Source organism: Myxine glutinosa, chromosome 2, assembly GCF_964187855.1.
Source record: "Myxine glutinosa chromosome 2, kmMyxGlut1.1, whole genome shotgun sequence".
Classification (NCBI taxonomy): domain Eukaryota; kingdom Metazoa; phylum Chordata; class Myxini; order Myxiniformes; family Myxinidae; genus Myxine; species Myxine glutinosa.
In genome coordinates this window covers 205,219,676-205,240,071 of record NC_136262.1, presented here as the reverse complement: position 1 = coordinate 205,240,071, position 20,396 = coordinate 205,219,676, and the positions used below count along the sequence as shown (strand labels likewise).

General features: G+C 50.4%; 1 protein-coding gene across 3 annotated transcripts in view; it reads left to right on the top strand.

Annotated features, from left to right (window-relative positions):
- The window catches only part of SFXN5 (sideroflexin 5), a 548,869-nt gene that overhangs the window by 86,357 nt on the left and 442,116 nt on the right, over positions 1-20,396 (top strand). For 2 of the 3 annotated variants that reach the window (XR_013622453.1, XM_068106421.2), the window contains exon 4: positions 12,835-12,861. The exons of the other annotated variant lie outside the window; for it this stretch is intronic. Coding sequence is in view for 1 of the 2 variants with exons in the window: in XM_068106421.2 (XP_067962522.2) it covers positions 12,835-12,861 (27 nt within the window). In the remaining variant the exon portion in view is untranslated. The remainder of the gene's footprint in view (positions 1-12,834; positions 12,862-20,396) is intronic. 3 annotated transcript variants of the gene reach the window in all.

The window sequence follows — 20,396 nt, the reverse complement described above, 5'->3', positions numbered from 1 at the left end:
ATCAAGTCCTCTTCACTTTATGTCAATAGAGTGGTATCATCATGATACCTCAGGTTGTGGAAACCTCTTCCTCTAATCCTGACTCCAGCCTCTGTCATCAAAGTTTGATTTCCTCTTGATGTACTTACTACAAATATATTGATCAAGTAAGAGAAGAGAAAGTAACCAGATCATACAAAGTATATATTTTGTATACAGAGTCAAGGCTCGTGGAAGAGCAAGAACACTGAACGGATCAAGGCCCAACAGGACAAAGGGAACAGTACAGAAGGGGAGGGGAAACATCTGGGGAAACATCTGTATACACCAATACTGGAGATGAAGGAAAAACTGGAAACTTTTTTTCATTATGGACCCTAGGCATCAAAAAGTTACATATATCAAAAACAGTTTCAAATGGAGCACCTCGCTGCCATTAGAGCATTTAAATTGTATGAGATGTGGCAATGAATGAGGATTGTTGCTTCCAACTTGCCGGCTCGATGACAGAAGACACCATTTGCATTTTTGCTATCGACATTCCTACCTCGTTTATAATCCCATGCCGGCACGGGAAACTTGCTAGTCTCTTCTAAAATACTCTCTACAACTGGAGGTTCCCCTGACTGTTCCTGTCTAAATGTGGAAGCAAATAATATACAGTATTTAATAAGGCTGCCATCTCACCCTCAACATCCACATATTTGCCTGAGCTATTCCTCAATGGGCCCACACTCCTCTTCACCCTTTCCTTACCCCTTAGATACTTACACAATGTCTTGCTGGTATGTTTAATATTATTGGCTATGTCCTTTTCATATTCCCTTTTGCCTGCCGAGTTCTTTTATTTTGGCAACTTGCAAGTAATAATAATAAAAATAACAAGTACAGATACATTGAAAGTACACTGCCCCCATGCCAAATAATTAAATATCCTACAGCGTGGCATTGCCGGGGCACCTTGCACCACCATTTCATCAGAATCTGTAACTGATTTTTTTTTTTTTTAGTAATTAATCGAATAATTAAATAATTAATCGATTAATTGATTAATTGATTAATCAATAAATCAAAAATATCCTTGATAGCCACATCACTTGGTCACTGTCATGTCCAAATATTAGCTTCCCAGCTCAAAAGGTGCCTGAGATATTGGCCAAATGAGAAAGAAAATAAATAAATGATTAATAATGAAAATAAATAAATAATAATCATTAAAAAATTAAATTATTAATCAATTCGGTCACAGAACACATAAACCACCACCATTTCATCAGAATCTGTAACTTAAAAAAAAAAAAAAAAAATTTAGTAATGAATCGAATAATTAAATAATTAATCGATTAATTGATTAATTGATTAATCAATAAATCAAAAATATCCTTGATAGCCACATCACTTGGTCACTCATGTCCAAATATTAGCTTCCGAGCTCAAAAGGTGCCTGAGATATTGGCCAAATGAGAAAGAAAATAAATAAATGATTAATTATGAAAATAAATAAATAATAATCATAAAAAAATTAAATTATTAATCAATTCGGTCAGAGAACACATAAACCACCACCATTTCATCAGAATCTGTAACTTAAAAAAAAAAAAAAATTAGTCATTAATTGAATCATTAAATAATTAATCGATTAATTGATTGATTAATTAATAAATCAAAAATAGCCTTTGCAGCCAAATCACCTGGTCATTGGCATGTCCAAATATCAGCTTCCTAACTCAAAAGGTGCCTGAGTTAATGAGAAAGGAAATTGAATTAATTAAATAAGTACTTAATTAATCGCTAATAATTAAATAACTCCTCAATTAATTGATTAATCAAAAAACAAAAAATATCGTTTTTGACAAAGGACTTGCTCACTACTGTGCCGAAATTTCAGCTTCCAAGCTCAAAGGATGGCTGAGATATCGTCCGGACAAACAAACAAGAAAACAAGAAAACAAGAAAGCAAGAAAGCAAGAAAGAAAACAACCAGAGTGAAAACTGAGTACTCCGTTTCAGCATGCGTCACTGCCGAGCCCCCTTCGGTGCCCAGCAATGACGATTTGCAATGCCTGGAGATGGCATAGGAAAGGTGCAGTGTACAACAAGAAAACAAGAAAGCAAGAAAACAAACAACCAGAGTGAAAACTGAGTACTCCCTTTCAGCGTGCGTCACTGCCGAGCCCCCTTCGGTGCCCAGCAATGACGATTTGCAATGCCTGGAGATGGCATAGGAAAAGAGCGGTGTACAAAAACATAGGGATTTTAAAAGGCTGTAAAGGCTGTAAAGTTTGTTTTGGATTGGTTAAGCAGTTTCAAAGGAGATTTTAAAAATTATTTTTGAAATCCATGAAGGCTACCATACCACCTAACTGATGTTATATTTTGCCAAATAAAATCCTCATGTATAATTGATTGATTGATTGAATATGTATGAAGTTTTGTATTGATCTGTTGAGCAATTTTGGAGATGTAGATTTTGTATTTTTCCTTACATCCAAGATGGCCACCATACCACATGACTGTTGATGTCAAACTTGGCAAAATATTGTTACAGACACGACTTTGATGTTATGGTGGGCCGAGCGGAATGGCCGCCGTGTCCGCACAAGTTACCCGATTATACTCGAACCTTGGCCGAGTCGCGCTACGCTAGATCAATGAAGGAAAAGGACACAACGGCTGGGATTAAAATGACACGACACCAGGGATACGGTTCTCAAGACCTCCGGAGGAGGTTATAATATGGCGGAAGGTTAGATTACAGGAATGAGAGGGACAGCATAGGAAGATAGGCACTTAAACACGGTCTTATACTAGCCCCGACAGACGACAGATAAACGGGACAAGGCTGACTCACACGGGGATTGATGGCAAGGAAAGGCGGGTAGTCGATGGCTCAAGGTGCACTCTTGGCTCAGGGACAGAATCGACCCGGTCCGGTCCAGAGATGCGGGAGGTCTCTCTCTCAGCGCTGGAAGGTGACGTTCTTTCTCCAAGCTGGGGGCGCATCTCACGTCACGTCCGGTAAGTGGCTGCGTATATCCGGCGGGGAGTGACACGCCCTCGGCTAGTTAGCTCCGCCCCAGATGGAATCGGTCCGCCCTTCTTATTGGGTGCGGGGAGGCCACCGGGCTCCGCCCTTGACGAGGAGCTGACAGGGAGCCCCTTCGTGGTAACCCCGTCGGAGCGCATGGTCAATGGCGGCTAACCGAGCCGGTGTGAGGACGCACACTCCCCGCACGCCGTTGTTGTAGTTGTTGTTTCATGGGGAAGATGGGAGGAGGTATGGGGAGGTCCTAAACTCACTACTGGTGCCATACAATCACATTCTGGTGCAACGAAGAGTCAGAATTAATGGAAACGAGTCCTTAACTGACATAGACTAAGAATAACTAGCAAGATGTCCGAAAGTTGTCTACGTGAGATGCGGTGGACCTGGGCACGACATTTAATGGGGGAAAAAGGGGAAGGTCGGTTCTACAGAGTGTTACTTACAGGCAATGGGACTAGGGAATGGGGGATTGGGGATAGTTGGGGGGTATTGGGGAAATAGGGGAATATTTACAAGCGGATATGGATGGAGGCCAAATCCCATATCCGCAACATTGCACCCTTCTCTACCCTCGGGGCGTCCCGACCCGATAAATTTTTACCTACTTTAGTGTGGCACTCAGATGTAGTTCCCTCTACTATTAACTCTACCCTGAGTGCGACAGTTTTACAAATATTCACAAATGAGTAAATATGTCCCCCTGCGACGTTGCACCCTTCTCCTCTCAGAAACACACCCACAGGATAACCGAATCGCGGAAAGAATTCGCAAACTAAACAAACAGCCGGTAGGGAGCATTATTTACAAGACTACGCTGATATTTACACTACGATCCAGGACCTGTTTTTGGAGGAACACATGCAGATGTTATGCATAGAGAGAGCACGCATGCCAGCATCGATACACCAACCCACGAGTGCTCTGTGGCCTTACGGCCTTTAATCATGTGCAGAGCACCCCGTCCAAGCACCAAAAGCACCACCCCAGCACCAATCGGTGCAGTCACCATTGTTCATTAAAATAAAAACAACAACCCCTAACCCTGCAGGTGTCTCTTGCTCTTCGTGTGGTGCACTTGGCCTTCTGGCTTCCTTCAAAAATAAAGAAAGGCGCCAACCGCGTCCATTTCTTAATTGTGGCCGTCAGGGGGCCAACTAAAAGTGGTTCACCTGGATGGCATAGGTGCCACGTTGACCCAGAGGTCCATCCACGGGTGGTGCTTGACCGCAAAAGAACTGCGGTCCATTGTGGGCGGCCACAAAAATTGCGGTCCATATGGTGTATCGATCCAGGCAGCAAGCAGCGGAAGTACAGGCCCACAACTGCGGAGCCAGCACCTCTCTCTCCTCTCTCTCTCTGCCCCAAAGCCAGATCCTCGGAGGTGCGAGACAAAAGAAGACAAGTGAGTAAGGTGGTAAGGGCGCAAAAGTGCACGCAATTCAATGTAATGCACACTGGGGGCACATGGGAACCAGGTGAGACAGGTACGTTCCTACCGTACGCTCCCCCCCCCCCCCCCACCAGGTAACCTACATGGCCCCTCCCTTACCCCTTACTGTATCCACAAAACACAACACTACTCATAAACATCTACTTTACAAATCAACAAACATCCCTACTGTCTTCCCCGTTCCTCCCATAAACCAAATTCGTCTTCTCTCCCTCCTAACCAATCAAATTTGCCATTTTCAACTCTCATCAAAATTTGCCATCTCCAACTGAACATCAAAATTTGCCATTACCAATTCATCATCAGTCCCTCCTAAGGAGGGAGAGATGGAATCACCCCAATGTCTCCTCCACGTCGTGATGCGTCTCACCAATCCACACAGCAATTCTCATTTCCTGCACACAGAACAAAGAAAACACAGGTGTGGAGTCATCATCATCACCACAGGTAAGTGGCTGCGTATGGTGCGACAGGTTCATCAATCCTAACTATTTCCTAAATGACTTTAACAACTTTACACTACCCGGGGTCTTTCTCCGGCCAAACCATTGGCCCTCTTACACTATGGGTTCTAAAAACCAATTCCCATTGGCCAAACTGTGGTGCTTTTCAATTTGGGGTCTCACTCCCCCGATTCATCTCCCGGTGCCCTCGCACAATTTCTGGGCTGTGGCGTGTACCTCTCCCAGCGGGTCTACCCACCTGCACACCTCCACCACTGCAGTTGCCTCCGAGCTTACCTGCTCCTTACCCTAACCTAACTACCTGGGGAAGGCCCTCTGGCGCTCTCCCCACTCGGTGCCCTCTCTGGCACTGGGCTGCCCGATCCACACCCGGGATCCTCAGGCACCCACTCACAACTACCGGCTCCCAGAGCCCACCTGCGGCCTCACCTGGCCGACATCCTCACAGTGGTGGAGTGCCCAACCAACTACACACACTAACAGGCTACACGCCCAGCCATTTCCACAACACTAATGCACCCATCCACAATACCATTCTGCAACCGCACCACAAATGCCAATTTCCAACCACAATTTACCTATACCCTCTACCTAACACTTACACTACCCGCCCCGGGTACTCGTGAAAGGGGCCCACTCTACCCCCATCCACACCTTCGCACCATGCACACCACTCCGTACCACTTACTCCAACTCTCTCCACACACCTTTACTTGCACACCTGTGCTCTCACACCTGGTGCCACCTGCACCCTTCTCTCCCCAAGCGCATTCGCGCTGATCCACAACACTCATTACTCACACACTGCTCCACACACCTGTCCAGTTGCACACCTGTGCAATCACACCTGTTCGATCACACCTGTTCAATCCTCACCTGTTCAATCCTCACACACACGGCATCATCTCAGCTAACTACTCCCCTCTGAAACTTGCGCTTCCCAGTCGTCCCTTTAAACTATTGCGCTCCCACGTCATTATCATCCATACTAATCTACCTGCGTCCCCACTACAGGTATCAGTCACTAACTAAACTTAACGTTACCTAATGTCATCTTCTAGGTCCCTACACACAATATAACCTAACCCACCCGGGCTAGTTTTCACTGCCATACACCCCATAAACTATAGCTCCTTTGCCCCCCTATGGGAAGGGTGGCAGGGATGCCAGCCTTACCCACCGGGCCCATCGCTCACTACCAATTTTGCACATCAAATTTCAACAAATTAAAAATTTGCCAATCACTACCCATCATCTGCCAATCACTACTGCCAATCCTTTGCCAATCACCAAATTTTGTTTTTTTCTAATTTTGGGTCCAAAACACTAACCTCATCACCCAGTCTACTCACTAATGCCTCTCGGTGCGCCAATTCCTGTCCAAAGCCCGGCTTCGTAAAGCCAAGCCATGAATGCGGGTTGTTCTGTGCCAGCGGCTGGATGCGTCCGGCACTCGGTGCAGGGAAGGGGGCTTACCCGTGCCGAGATCCCACGCACCATCTCGGCACGGAGCCATCCAATGTCCCGCTCTCGACCTGCCGGCACGTCTCACCAAAAAGTGGTCGCCATGACGACCCTTTCTATCCAGCCGCCCGCTCCGCCTAGTGGAGCACGGACGCGGCCGTTCAGAGCGAGGCCCAGCACGCACCGAGGGCCCGATTCGGCTAAAAGTCGACCTAACCTCTAACCTGGTTACCGTCGATGCCTCACCTGCATGCTTACACCCCGCAGCCCGTTCCTTGCTCACACATCCAGCCGTGCCCATGCTCCTCGTACCTTTCCTTACACACCCAGGTACCCTCATTCCACTCACAGCCTTGGTCACACACCTGACCACCGAACACTTTGGCACACATTCGTTGGTCGCACACCTCACCAACACACCTCTTCGCACCCCCTCCTCGGTCACCTCCTCTGTGACAATCACAGGTGTGCTCTCATTCACACACCCAACCACGTGCCTCACCACCAACTCCAGCGTGCATTCCCACTCACGCTCTACCATTCCAGGTGTGCATCCTTCCATCCCAGGTGTACATCCTCGCTCACCTGTCACAACCAACTCACTCTCCTTGTCACTCTCACTACTCTCACCTCCATTCTTGACCGCGCACTCACCCTTACTCTCGACAGCACACTCTTTCCTCATGCACCTGTCCGTCACACACCTTTCTCGCGCACACTCTCCCATTACACCCTCTGTAACACTCACCACAGGTGTGCATTCTTCCTTGCCTTTGACAGCGCACTCTTTCCTCATGCACCTGTCCGTCACACACCTTTCTCGCGCACACTCTCCCGTCACACCCTCTGTAACACTTACCACACCGCGCTTCCATGTGCTCCCTCGCACACGCGCTACGACCGACTCACTCTCGCCAGCACCCTCACTCCTTGGCACGCACTTTTTCCTCACACACCCCAGAGTCGGACTTTCTCGCACACCTCCTTTTTCGCACACCAGACCTATCGCACACTTCACCAACGGCCTCTCACGAACACCCGGGTCTATCTCGACCCCCAAGCTTATTAAATCCCCTGGCGCATCATACGCACGACCATATTGGTCACCACTTACACCAGGTCCTCTTCCTCTTCGCTTCTCCTCCATCACCTGCGAATCCCTCATCCGGTTAATGAGCACATCATCACGATCCAAACACAGACTTTGGACCAATTCTTTTATCTCCTCTTTTATCTCTTTCTTATCCCCTCTCCGTCGCTTCTTAATTTCGCTCACCCCTTCTTCCACTTCTTCTAATTTCTGCTTCACCTCTTTTATTTCCCGGTACGTCTCCTCAAGCTCGTCCTCCAAGGCTACCTTGACCGTTTCCATGTGCGTCCTCACCTGCCGGTCCTTCGTCTCCATTACCTCTATCACCTCGTCCAACCTCGTTGTCAATCCCTCACGTACCATCTGACATTCCCTCTTCGTCGCTATCAAGTCATCTTTTAGTTCTTTCTGTGTCGCCTTTAACCCTCCTAATACCGCAGTGTTCCTTTGAACCTGCTCCGTTAGTCCTTTTTGTCCCTCCGTCAGCTGTTCCACCTCCTGCGTCAGGTCCTCTATGCCCCCTTGCAATTTTACAGTCCCCTTTCTCACCTCCTTCTCCATGCGCTCCTTACAGTGCCTCACCTCCTCGCGCACTCCTCCGACCTCCTCACTCACTCCTCTTCTGATCTCCTCTCCCATCACTTGCATCTCCTGCCCAGATGCCACCCTCATCTGCTCCATTTCCTCCCTGTGAGCATCCAGTTTGGTTTCTACCCCCATTCTGACCCCCTCTATCTGCTGCCCCATTTGGTTAACTTCCCTTTCCGCTTGGTCCCTCATGTCCCTCAATTTGCCTTCCATCCTGTTTTCTAACCCCTCTAACCCATTTCTCACCTCTTTTATCCCATTGTCTAACCCCTCAAAATTTTTGTCTACCTTCTCACCAGTACCCCTCGCTTCGTCCCTCATTACCGCCATTTGGTTTCCCATTACCCCCAATTGCTCACTCTGAGCCCTCGCTTCATCCCTCATTACCCCCATTTGGTTTTCTAATCGCTCACTCATTTGTTCCATAAGGGCCCTCATTTGCAGGAGGAAAAGGTTCGAATCCACCAGGGGCGCTGCCACGGTCGCGGGCGCGGTGACCAGCGAGGCGCCATTTTGCGCGCCCGCAACGTCGGGCGCAACGACGCTATTTTGTGCGTCTGCTACCCTCACTGCTTCGCTCTCCTCACGTCCCTCAATTTGGTCCTGGACCGACCCTCCTCACTCTCTCCTACCGGACCCCAGCCGACTTGGTCTGCCATAGCGCGACTTTCAAAATTCGGGTTTTTATATTTGGTAAAACACAATCGAATTTCGCCGTTATAATTTCGAGCGCGGGAAACGCGCTCCGGATCGAATTCTACCTCCCAACACCAATTGTTACCCTAGTGGTACAATTGGTGTTCCAAAATTTGGGCCTAATAAATTTAGTCCCAGGTCCGAATCCGACACTCCTGACACCAATTGTTACAGACACGACTTTGATGTTATGGTGGGCCGAGCGGAATGGCCGCCGTGTCCGCACAAGTTACCCGATTATACTCGAACCTTGGCCGAGTCGCGCTACGCTAGATCAATGAAGGAAAAGGACACAACGGCTGGGATTAAAATGACACGACACCAGGGATACGGTTCTCAAGACCTCCGGAGGAGGTTATAATATGGCGGAAGGTTAGATTACAGGAATGAGAGGGACAGCATAGGAAGATAGGCACTTAAACACGGTCTTATACTAGCCCCGACAGACGACAGATAAACGGGACAAGGCTGACTCACACGGGGATTGATGGCAAGGAAAGGCGGGTAGTCGATGGCTCAAGGTGCACTCTTGGCTCAGGGACAGAATCGACCCGGTCCGGTCCAGAGATGCGGGAGGTCTCTCTCTCAGCGCTGGAAGGTGACGTTCTTTCTCCAAGCTGGGGGCGCATCTCACGTCACGTCCGGTAAGTGGCTGCGTATATCCGGCGGGGAGTGACACGCCCTCGGCTAGTTAGCTCCGCCCCAGATGGAATCGGTCCGCCCTTCTTATTGGGTGCGGGGGGGCCACCGGGCTCCGCCCTTGACGAGGAGCTGACAGGGAGCCCCTTCGTGGTAACCCCGTCGGAGCGCATGGTCAATGGCGGCTAACCGAGCCGGTGTGAGGACGCACACTCCCCGCACGCCGTTGTTGTAGTTGTTGTTTCATGGGGAAGATGGGAGGAGGTATGGGGAGGTCCTAAACTCACTACTGGTGCCATACAATCACATTCTGGTGCAACAAAGAGTCAGAATTAATGGAAACGAGTCCTTAACTGACATAGACTAAGAATAACTAGCAAGATGTCCGAAAGTTGTCTACGTGAGATGCGGTGGACCTGGGCACGACATTTAATGGGGGAAAAAGGGGAAGGTCGGTTCTACAGAGTGTTATTTACAGGCAATGGGACTAGGGAATGGGGGATTGGGGATAGTTGGGGGGTATTGGGGAAATAGGGGAATATTTACAAGCGGATATGGATGGAGGCCAAATCCCATATCCGCAACAATATTTTCTCATGGGTAGTTGATCATACATATGAAGTTTCAGATTGATCCGTTTTGCAGTTCTGGAGATATCGATTTTCAAATATTTTTTTCTTAAATCCAACTTGGCCACCATACCACATGGCTGATTATGTCATATTACAGAAAAATGATTCCACATTTCCACATTTGGGGTGTTGATCATACTAGCAATGGTACCCGCCCTATGGGCGCATCTCCAATTGGGAGGCCCAAATGAAAAGGCAAAATTTCAGAAATTGAAGGTTTTTTTTATTTTAAACGATTCATATAAACATCCGTTGAATCATATCACACGCAAATCATCAAAATCTAAACAGTATCTTTAGAATTTCTATAAAAGCCACATCACTGTTCATATCGGTAAATATTATTCCATCGTGTTTCAAATCGTGATCGATACACTATGATCGTGATGATCGTGATCGTGAATCGTGATCGATAATAGTGTTCACAATCGCTATGTCGTATGTACTCCCGATACGTGTACCAAATTTCCGATATGCGTAACTATACCAAATCAACAGTTAAAAGGATTTTGAGCCGATAGCTGTTACGGCCTAGGCAAGATCGATGGAGACAACGATCTGTTAGCGTATTCACCACCCAAATAGCTATGTGGAATTCTCTCATGTAGAGATTAACGTTACGGCTGTTACGGCCTTGGCAAGATCGATGGAGACAGCGTTTATTACACTTTTAATGAAGGACACTGTCTCAAGCCCCAGTCCCCATCACGGATGGGGCTCAGCGGTTTACCCGAGCCTGACGGCGAAGGGCAAAGTACACGCTGGCCCGTCCAGTGTAGCGCGCGTGCGGCCCCAGACTTTGAAGGGCATTAAACGTTCATCAAACATTAAACGTTCATTAAACATTAAACGTTTATTAAAGGATTACGAAACGAAAAACATTACGAAATTACGTTCACACCATCACCACTACCGTGAACACATACATCGTCACAATGAGAACATCGTCACAATGGACGTTATGCGAACGTGGATGTTATGCAGGAGTCCAAACCTGAGAATACTGGAGACCAAAGCTGAAATTGGGAAAACTAAATAGCCTATTTTACTCCTGGAGATCCCACGATTACGCACACAAAATATCGTTTCGATCGGTTGAGCCGTTTTTGCTGTACCTTTGAACAAACGGACAGACATTTGGTGAATTATAGTAAGATATATGAAATTTAGCATTGATCCGTACAGCAGTTCTGGAGAAAGAGATGTTTAAAGGGTTTCCTTAAATCCAAGATGGCCACCATACCATTTGACTTGCGATGTTATCGATTGTAAAATATTTTTCCCATGGGTAATCGATTATACATTTGAAGTGTCGGACTGATCTGTTGAGGAGTTCTGGAGAAAAGCTTATTTATTTCTTTGTTTAAATTCAAGATGGTAGCCAAACAATGTGACCGTTGACTTATTTTTTCACAAAATTTTGGTCCCATGGATAGTCGAACACATGTTTAAAATTGTGCTTTGATTTGTTCAGTGGTTTCGGAGAACCTTTTGAGGGTTTACGAAAAATCCACGATGGTGGCCAAATCACGTGACCGCTGATGTCACAAAATGATATGCGCTAAGTCTCATAAGGGTCTACCATCTCCCAAAGTTTCAAGTTGATCGAATTTACCGTTTTTGAGAAAATTTGGGGAATTTCTCCCATTCCTCCTTGCAGATTTACTGAAGCTCTGTCAAGTTGGTTGGGGAGCGTCGGTGATGAGAAATCTTCAAATGTTTCCACAGATTCCCAATGGAATTCAAGTCTGGCCTTTGGCTGGGTCACTCAACTGTGGGACCTTATTATGTTGGTGGTGGTGCATTGCATTGTTGTCCTTCTGGTCCCACAGTTGACAATGCCTGTGAGAGCAGAAACTCAACCATGCAGTTCGATGAACTGTCCATAGGGCTCCTATATATAATTGTGAGGACGCATAGATCTGGGGAATGGTATAAAACAATTTCCAGAATGTTGAAAGTTCCCACGAGCAAAGCGAGCTCCATCATTAGGAAATGGTGCATTGCAAAGGTGCATCTCTTTCTAAATCATGTCCCATCTATTGGATTGGCTACAGGTAGACTCAAATCAAGTTTTAGAGACATCTCAAGGATGATTCAAGGAAACTGTATGCACCTGAGCTCAATTTGGAGCGTCATAGAAAATACTTATTGACTCAAGACATTTCAGATTTTCATTTTTAATTAATTAGTAAAATTTCTAAAAATAAAAAAAATTGCACTTTGACATTGTGGGGTATTATGTGTAGATCAGTGACAAAAAATCTTAATTCAATCCAGGCTGTAACACAACGAAATGTGAAAAAGTCAAAGGGTGTGAATACTTTCTGAAGGCACTGTTACTGCTCGGCATTAACTTCTGCATTTGACTGGGTTTGTAACCTTCTGTACTTGAGAACTTTTGAAAACCATTTCTTCAGCAATTGTAGGCAAAACTTGAGGAGGTGGTGGAGCAGACTTTCTGCAAAAGAGCCGTGGTGTGGCAAAACGTATTTTTATGGTACAACTTGCATTCACTCTTTCGGGTGAATCAAACGATTTGCAAAAGGCTGCAGATGTAAAATATTTTGTAAATGTTCTTTCACGATGTTTTAATGTTTTAAAGTGCTTTCGTTTTTCATTGTTGATGCTTTTAATGTTTGAAGCACTTTCCTATAATCTGCTTGCAGTATGTTGTTGCATTGATGAATGAACTTATATTTATATCATTTTAAGATGTAAAAAGAGGTTTATAAATTATAATCAAATCTAATTTCATTTTATTTCATTTTTTGCTTCTCTTTTAGCTCTGGGAAGCCCTGAAGATTAAACAGGTGGGTGGTTCTTCATGTTTTACTCACTCAAGCCAAGCATTGACTTGATTTTATGATGTGAAATTTACTCTGTTAAGATGCACAACTACATCTCTTTGAGGAAAGTTGTAATTGGTTGCATAAATTTACTATAATGATGCATAATGAGCATAATTGGTGGCACATGGGTTGGATATTTGAAATTAGGTAAATGCCTTTGCTTTTAATGAACTTCTGCCTTTCCATATGTCCTTTATCAATATTGTCTCAGTCTGAGATTTTTTTTGGTATACATAGTCGAGGCTCGTGGAAGAGCTAGTACTAGTACACTGAACGGATCGGGATGCGACAGGGTAAAAGGAACAGCATAGAGAGGAGGGAAACACCAACAGCAGAGTTGAAGGCCAACACAGAGGGAGGTGGACAAATATGGGCTTGGGGAGGAATGGAGGAGGGTAGGGAGGCAGGAGAGGATGCATGGGATGTACAAGATGGATACAAAAGGGCTTCGACAATCGCTCGCTTTGACACCAATCCAAGTTTTATGACGGACCCTAGGCATCAAAAAGCTACATATATTGAACAAACAGTTTCAAATGGAGCACGTCACCGCTACCCGATTTAGGATCCAATGCGGACCTGGCCAACTTGCTAGTATGTATAATATGTCGCGTATAATATGTACAATCAGGTATAATATGTGTATAATCATGCTGCTTTTGCATGTACAATTACAACCGTGCATGAGTGTGTATGTATAATCACGATTCATGTGTGTGTGCATGTGTGCTTGTGTATATGCACTGCTACCATTGGTTGTCGTCTTCACTCGCGAGTCTCTAGTACTGAAGGAAGCATCCATCTGATCCCTGGTCATCTCTGGTCCTGGAGCATCCATCTTCACCCTCAGAAAGTAACCACGACTCATGGACCAAGCTATCTCCTTATCCGTGCTCTGTTTCCCCCTCTATCCCTGAAGTGGTGATTATATTGATCGGCACGACCTCACAGGTGACCTCTGTGGTATGCCTGGATATGCCCAATCCCACCTGGGGACACCCCTGCCCGTTCGGACATGGTGCCCTGCTGCCATCGGCAGTCATTTGGCGGTGTCCTCGATCCCACAGAAACTCGGCCTCAATCGTCTTCAGCAGGTGGAATTCCAGAAGAGAGAGTCAAAGCTTGGGCCTTCATTCTTGGCAGAATGGGATCAACAAATCTTGCCAAGCTGCAGTGTGAAAATGTGTGTTTGCCAAAACCACATATGCATAATCACGATTCATGTGCATGTGCAATCGCAACCGTGCTTGACTGTCTGTGTACGTATAATCACTGTGTGTGTGTGTGTGTGTGTGTGTGTGTGTGTGTGTGTGTGTGTGTGTGTGTGTGTGTGTGTGTGTGTGTGTGTGTGTGTGTGTGTATGTGTGTGTGTATGTGACTGTGTGTGTGTGTTGCCGCCACTGGTTGTCATCCCCACTCGCAATTCTCCAAGACCAAACAGAGCCTTCTTCCCTGTTCTCAAAGCATCCATCTTCACCCCATCAAGGAACCACGACTCATGGACCAAGCCCTCTCCTCATCCATGCTGCGTTTCTCCCTCCACCTCCGGGCGTTCGCACTATCCCACCTCGGGACATTCCAGCTCACCTGGACACGGCATGCCGCTGCCACCAGTCAGCATCTCAGAACATGGTCCCACCAAAGCTCAGTCCCTTCCGTCCATGGTGATAGGGAGTCACCAAAAGGGAATCGTCCATAGCGGGAGGGATAAAGCGCACCGAGCTAAGGAAGTCGACAAAGCATACTAAGTTGCACATCTAAGCTCATTCCAAAGGCCTCGGCCTCACCAAAGATGTGACATTCAGCGCAGTCATCGACCCCACCGAAATAAAAATTTCATTGCTTCTGCACCGACGATTAAGAATCCAAATATATAGGAATAGAAAGAGCAATTACATGGAACATAAAACATCCTAAGAAATAGAAACAATATTGAAAAACAGTACTTAGGTTGGTCTATTTGGTGTTTCTATGTGATAACGTATAGCTCATGGTGTTGCGATTATCCCATTTGGTCAGGCTATTCTATTACTGGATGAAGACCTCCCTCATCTGCTGATGGAAGGTCAGTTGGTGTATTCACCACACTTGCTAACAGTAAGTGTGGGTTTGTATGAATGAGCTGCCTTGGAAATTCAATCCATTCAGTGGAGAAAGTCTGGTGTTGGCTTAGCGGTTAGGGTGCCGGCTTGGGATCCTAGGATCCGAGGTTCGAATCCCGATTGATCGCTGAATTAACACCAGAGGGGTTGACTCAGCCTGTCATCCTTCTGAGGTCGGCAAATAGAGTACCAGTTCACTGGTAAGAGGCGACAAACAGGGTTGGTGGCAGGAAGGGCATCCGGCCATAAAACATTGCTTCAAAAAGGGGACCACGGTGCCCGAAAAAGGCCAATCCCTGCTCTGCGGAAAAAATGGCCTCTAAAGGTGGTTCAGTGGAGAAATATACCTATGAGTCGTTAACTACTCGATCAAAGAGCCAGCCATTGCCATATACCATATATCGTGTTATGTTTGTGTGTTGTTACCCTGCTTTTCACTCCATATATCGTGTTATGTTTGTGCGTTGTTACCCTGCTTTTCACTTCACCCTGTGCATGCAAAGTGAAAAGCAGGGTTAAACAATTGGTTTGTAGCGGACACATTGTCAATGGGCAATAATTCCGCGCACCAGTGGGTGGCGCGAGCGTCCGGGCATGGAAGCGCAGCTCGGGCCACGCCTGGAGCGAAGGCGTCACAAGGCGCAGGGTGGAACTGAGGACATGCCCTGCCTTTCGGCCGACCGGCCACGCCCGGGGGCAAGGCGTGGCCTCGGGACATATATGCGGGCTCGATAGTCGAGCCCGCCCAGTGCTTACGTGCGAGCTGTTAATAAAGCATTTCAGTTTGTACAACGCTTGGTGGCCTACCTTCTTGGCAAACGAATCGTGTGTGCACCGCACCACACTGGTGACCCCGACTGGTTCAGCCGTAGCTGACCCCCGAACGCGCCATGGCTACCAACGCTGTCGCCGTCAAACTCCCGGAGTTCTGGGAAGCGCAAGCCGACGTTTGGTTTGTGCAGGCCGAAGCTCAATTCCAGCTCCGGGGCATCACGGCGGACGAGACCATGTACTACCACGTGGTCGCCGCCCTCGGGCCCGGCACTGCCGCCCGCGTCGTGTCCATCCTTCGGCGCCCGCCAGGTGACCACAAGTATGCGGCGCTCAAACGTCTCCTCCTCGCCACGTTCGGGCTCACGGAGGTCGAACGTGCCGACCGCCTCCTGGACCTTCCCGCCCTCGGCGACACATGACCGTCCGTTCGGATGGATTTTATGCTGTCCCTTCTTGGAGACCAGCGCCCGGATTTCCTGTTCCGAGCGCTTTTCCTCCGCCAGCTACCTGTGCAGGTGCGCCTCGCGCTGGCCGGTTCAAAATTAACGGAACCCCGCGCCCTGGCCGGAGAGGCCGACAAATTTTTCGCGGCCTGCGACACGCGGTCGGTGTACGGTGCTGCCGTAGTGGATCCCGGTGCGGAGGCTACAGCGCCCCCTGCTTCCCTCGTGGCCACTGCTACGCCCCACCCACTACCACCGCCGCCACCACCACCGCCGCCGGCATGGCCGACGTGGCCACCACCACCGCAAACCTGGTGCTACTATCATGCCAGGTTCGGCCGCAAGGCTAGAACATGCCGCCCGCCGTGTTCTTTCGACGGGTCGGGAAATGACCGGGCCGGCGCTCACTTGCGGCCATGAGCGTCGGCCATTCCGGCAGCCTCCTGTTCATCACGGACACCTCGTCTGGTCGTCGTTTTCTGTGCGACACGGGATCGCAGGTAAGCGTCCTCCCTGCCTCCGCGTCCGACAAGCAAGCCGCGGGCCGGGGCCGCGCCTTGCTCGCCGCCAACGGAACACCCATCCGCACATTCGGCAAGCGTTGCCTCTCACTGTGGTTCGGAGGGCAGCGCTTCCAATGGTCTTTCGTCACCGCCAGCGTGCCAATGGCCCTGCTCGGTGTGGACGTCCTTTGTGCGCATGGGCTGTTGGTGGACGTCTCGTCCAGGCCGACACCTTCAGCTCGCTCGCTTGTTAGCTGAGCAGCTCATTGAGCAGCTCGCTGAGCAGCTCACCGAGCGGCTTGCCAAGCGGCTTGCTGAGTGGTTCCGTCCCGGTGAGGTTAGTCTGTATGCTTCCGGCAGCGGACGAGTTTACCCGCCTCCTCGCCAGTTTCCCGGCACTCACGCGGCCCACCTTTTCAGCGGTGGCCGTCAAACACGGGGTGGAGCACCATATCCCCACCGTCGGACCACCGGTCTATGCCTGGGCGCGCCGCCTCGACCCCATGAAGCTCGCCGTGGCGAAAGCGGAGTTTGCCATGCTGGAGCGGCTGGGCATCGTTCGGCGCTCCAACAGCGCATGGGCCTCTCCTCTGCACATTGTGCCCAAGCCCGGCGGCAGATGGCGGCCGTGCGGTGACTACCGCCGGCTCAACGATGCCACCACCCCCGACCGCTACCCGGTCCCGCATATTCAGGACTTTTCCACCCGGTTGGCAAACACGACCATTTTCTCCAAGGTGGACCTCATCCGGGGCTACCACCAGGTCCCCGTACAACCGGCCGATGTACCAAAGATGGCCGTCATCACCCCCTTTCAGCCTCTTTGAGTTCCTGCGGATGCTTTTTGGGTTGAAAAATGCGGCCCAGGCATTCCAGCGGCTCATGGACAGCGTCTTGCGCGACTTACCTTTCATCTATGTCTACCTGGACGACATCCGAGTCGCGAGCGCGTCCCGGGAGGAGCACCTGCTCCACCTCCGCACGCTCTTCGAATGCCTGGGCCAGCATGGCCTGATAATCAACCCGGCGAAGTGCCGTTTTGGCGTCACCGCCATCGACTTCTTGGGGCACCGCATCACCAGGCACGGGGTCATCCCGTTGCCGGCGAAGGTCGAGGTGGTCAGGAGTTTCCCACGCCCCCGCACGATCAAGAGGCTCCAGGAATTCCTGGGCATGGTGAATTTTTATCACCGCTTCATGCCCCGCGTCGCCCAGCTCCTCCGCCCCCTGCACGAGGCCCTCCGGGGGTAGCCGGGCAAAGGTGACATCACCTGGACGGAGCCGATGGCCGCGGCGTTTGCGGGCGCAAAGCTGGCCTTGGCCAACGCCACCATGCTGGCGCACCCGGCGCCCTATGCACCAATCGCCCTCACCACCGACGTGTCGGACTATGCTGTGGGCGCGGTGCACGAGCAGTGGGCGAGTGGTGCTTGGCAGCCGCCGGCGTTTTTTAGCCGGCAGCTTCGCCCGCACGAACGCCGCTACAGCACCTTCGACCGCGAGCTGCTCGGGCTCCACTTGGCGGTCCGACACTTCCGCCATCTGCTCGAGGGCTGCCCGCTCACGGCTTTCGTCGATCAAAAGCCCCTTGTGTTCGCGATGGCCAAGGTCGCCGAGCCATGGTCGGCCCGGCAGCAACGTCACCTCTCTGCCGTGTCCGAGTACACAACGGACATCCGTCACGTCGCGGGTAAGGACAACCCGGTGGCGGATTGCCTTTCCCGGTCCGTCGCACACGCGGTCCACCTCGGGATCGACTATGCCCAGATAGCGGAGGACCAGACCGCCGACCCCGATGTCCAGGCCTTGCAACCCACCGTCACGGGCCTCCGAGTCACCGAGGTGCCATTCAACGTTGCGGGCACTGCCCTCTTGGCTCTTGTGCGACGTCTCCCTCGGCCGGCCTCGCCCCATCGTGCCCGCTGGTTGGCAGCGCCCGGTTTTTGACGCCATCCACGGCCTGTCCCACCCGGGCACGAAGGCCTCCCAGAAGCTCGTCGCAGTGAAGTTCGTCTGGCATGGCCTCAGGAAGAACGTCCGCGGCTGGGCCAGGACGTGCCTCGCGTGCCAGCGCGCTAAGGTCCACCGCCACACCCAGGCCCCGTTGGCCCCGTTTACGGTGCCCGAGCATCGGTTCGACCACGTCCACGTCGACTTGTTGGGACCTCTGCCCCCCTCGCGGGTTTCACCCACCTCCTCACCATGGTGGACCACACCACCCGGTGGCCGGAGGCCGTGCCATTGGCGGCGATGGCTGCAGCTGACGTCGCGCAAGCCTTCATCGCCACGTGGGTTGCCCGGTTCGGTGCCCCCTCGGACATCTCGTCCAACCGCGGCCCCCAGTTCACCTCGGAGCTCTGGGGAGTGGTGGTGCAAGGGCTCGGCATCAAGCTGCACCGCACCACGGCCTACCACCCCCAGGCCAACGGCCTGTGCGAGCGCTTTCATCGCTCAATGAAGGCCGCGCTCCAGGCCAGCCTCCGCGACGGCAGCTGGGCCGACAGGCTCCCCTGGGTCCTGCTGGGCCTCAGGACGGCGCCCAAGGACGCCCTGCGCGCATCCTCGGCGGAGCTGGTCTTCGGACAACCGCTGCGGGTACCGGGCGAATTTATCCCCGACTCCACGGCTCCTTGGTCCGCGGCGCAACAGCGCTCCACCCTGCAGGAGACCGCCAGGAGGTTCGCCCCAGTGCCGACGGCACACCACGGTTGCCCGTCCTCCCACGTCGCCCCGGAGCTTCGCACGGTGGAGTACGTTTTCGTCCGGCACGACGCCCACCGGGCACCGCTGCGGCCCCCATACGACGGGCCCTTCCGCGTGCTGGAGACCGGGGACAAACATTTCACCGTGGACATCGGCGGTACTCTGGATCGTATCTCCGTGGACCGCCTCAAGCCGGCCCACCTCAATCTGGACCACCCCCCGCAAGCAGCTCTGCCTCCGCGTCGAGGCCGCCCCCTGGCGGTAAGACCCCCGGCACCCTCCAGCCCCGCCGTCCCGCTACCCCCCAGCCCTGCACGCATCGCCAGAGGGCGTTTTGGCTGGGTCATCCGGCTTCCCCGCAAGCTCACCCTTCAGGTGCGCGGGAATTCTGCGGGGGTGCGTGTGGTGGACACATTGTCAATGGGCAATAATTCCGCGCACCAGTGGGTGGCGCGAGCGTCCAGGCGGGGAACTGAAATACATGCCCCGCCTTTCGGCCGATCGGCCACGCCCGGGGGCAAGGCGTGGCCTCGGGACATATATGCGGGCTCGATAGTCGAGCCCGCCCAGTGCTTATGTGCGAGCTGTTAATAATGCATTTCAGTTTGTACAACGCGTGGTGGCCTACCTTCTTGGCAAACGAATCGTGTGTGCACCGCACCACAGGTTCATGTCCGTCCGTCGGTCTGTCTCTTAAGTTTATGGTCGTCAGTTGGTGAACAACGTATTTAAATTGAATGTTATATTTTGAGCACGAATCAAAACATAAATAAGAAGCCAAGTCTGTTGTCACGTATCCTTGGCTTATAATTCATCCCAACCACAGTCAAACAAAATTGAAAATCATTTCAAACAAACAATTTACTGTTTTTAAGGGTCATAATGGGCACAAACAATGGACACCAAAAATTAATGTAATCCGTTAGATAGGGTGACGTAATAGCCACTGGTGAAAATGGCGGTAGAACCTG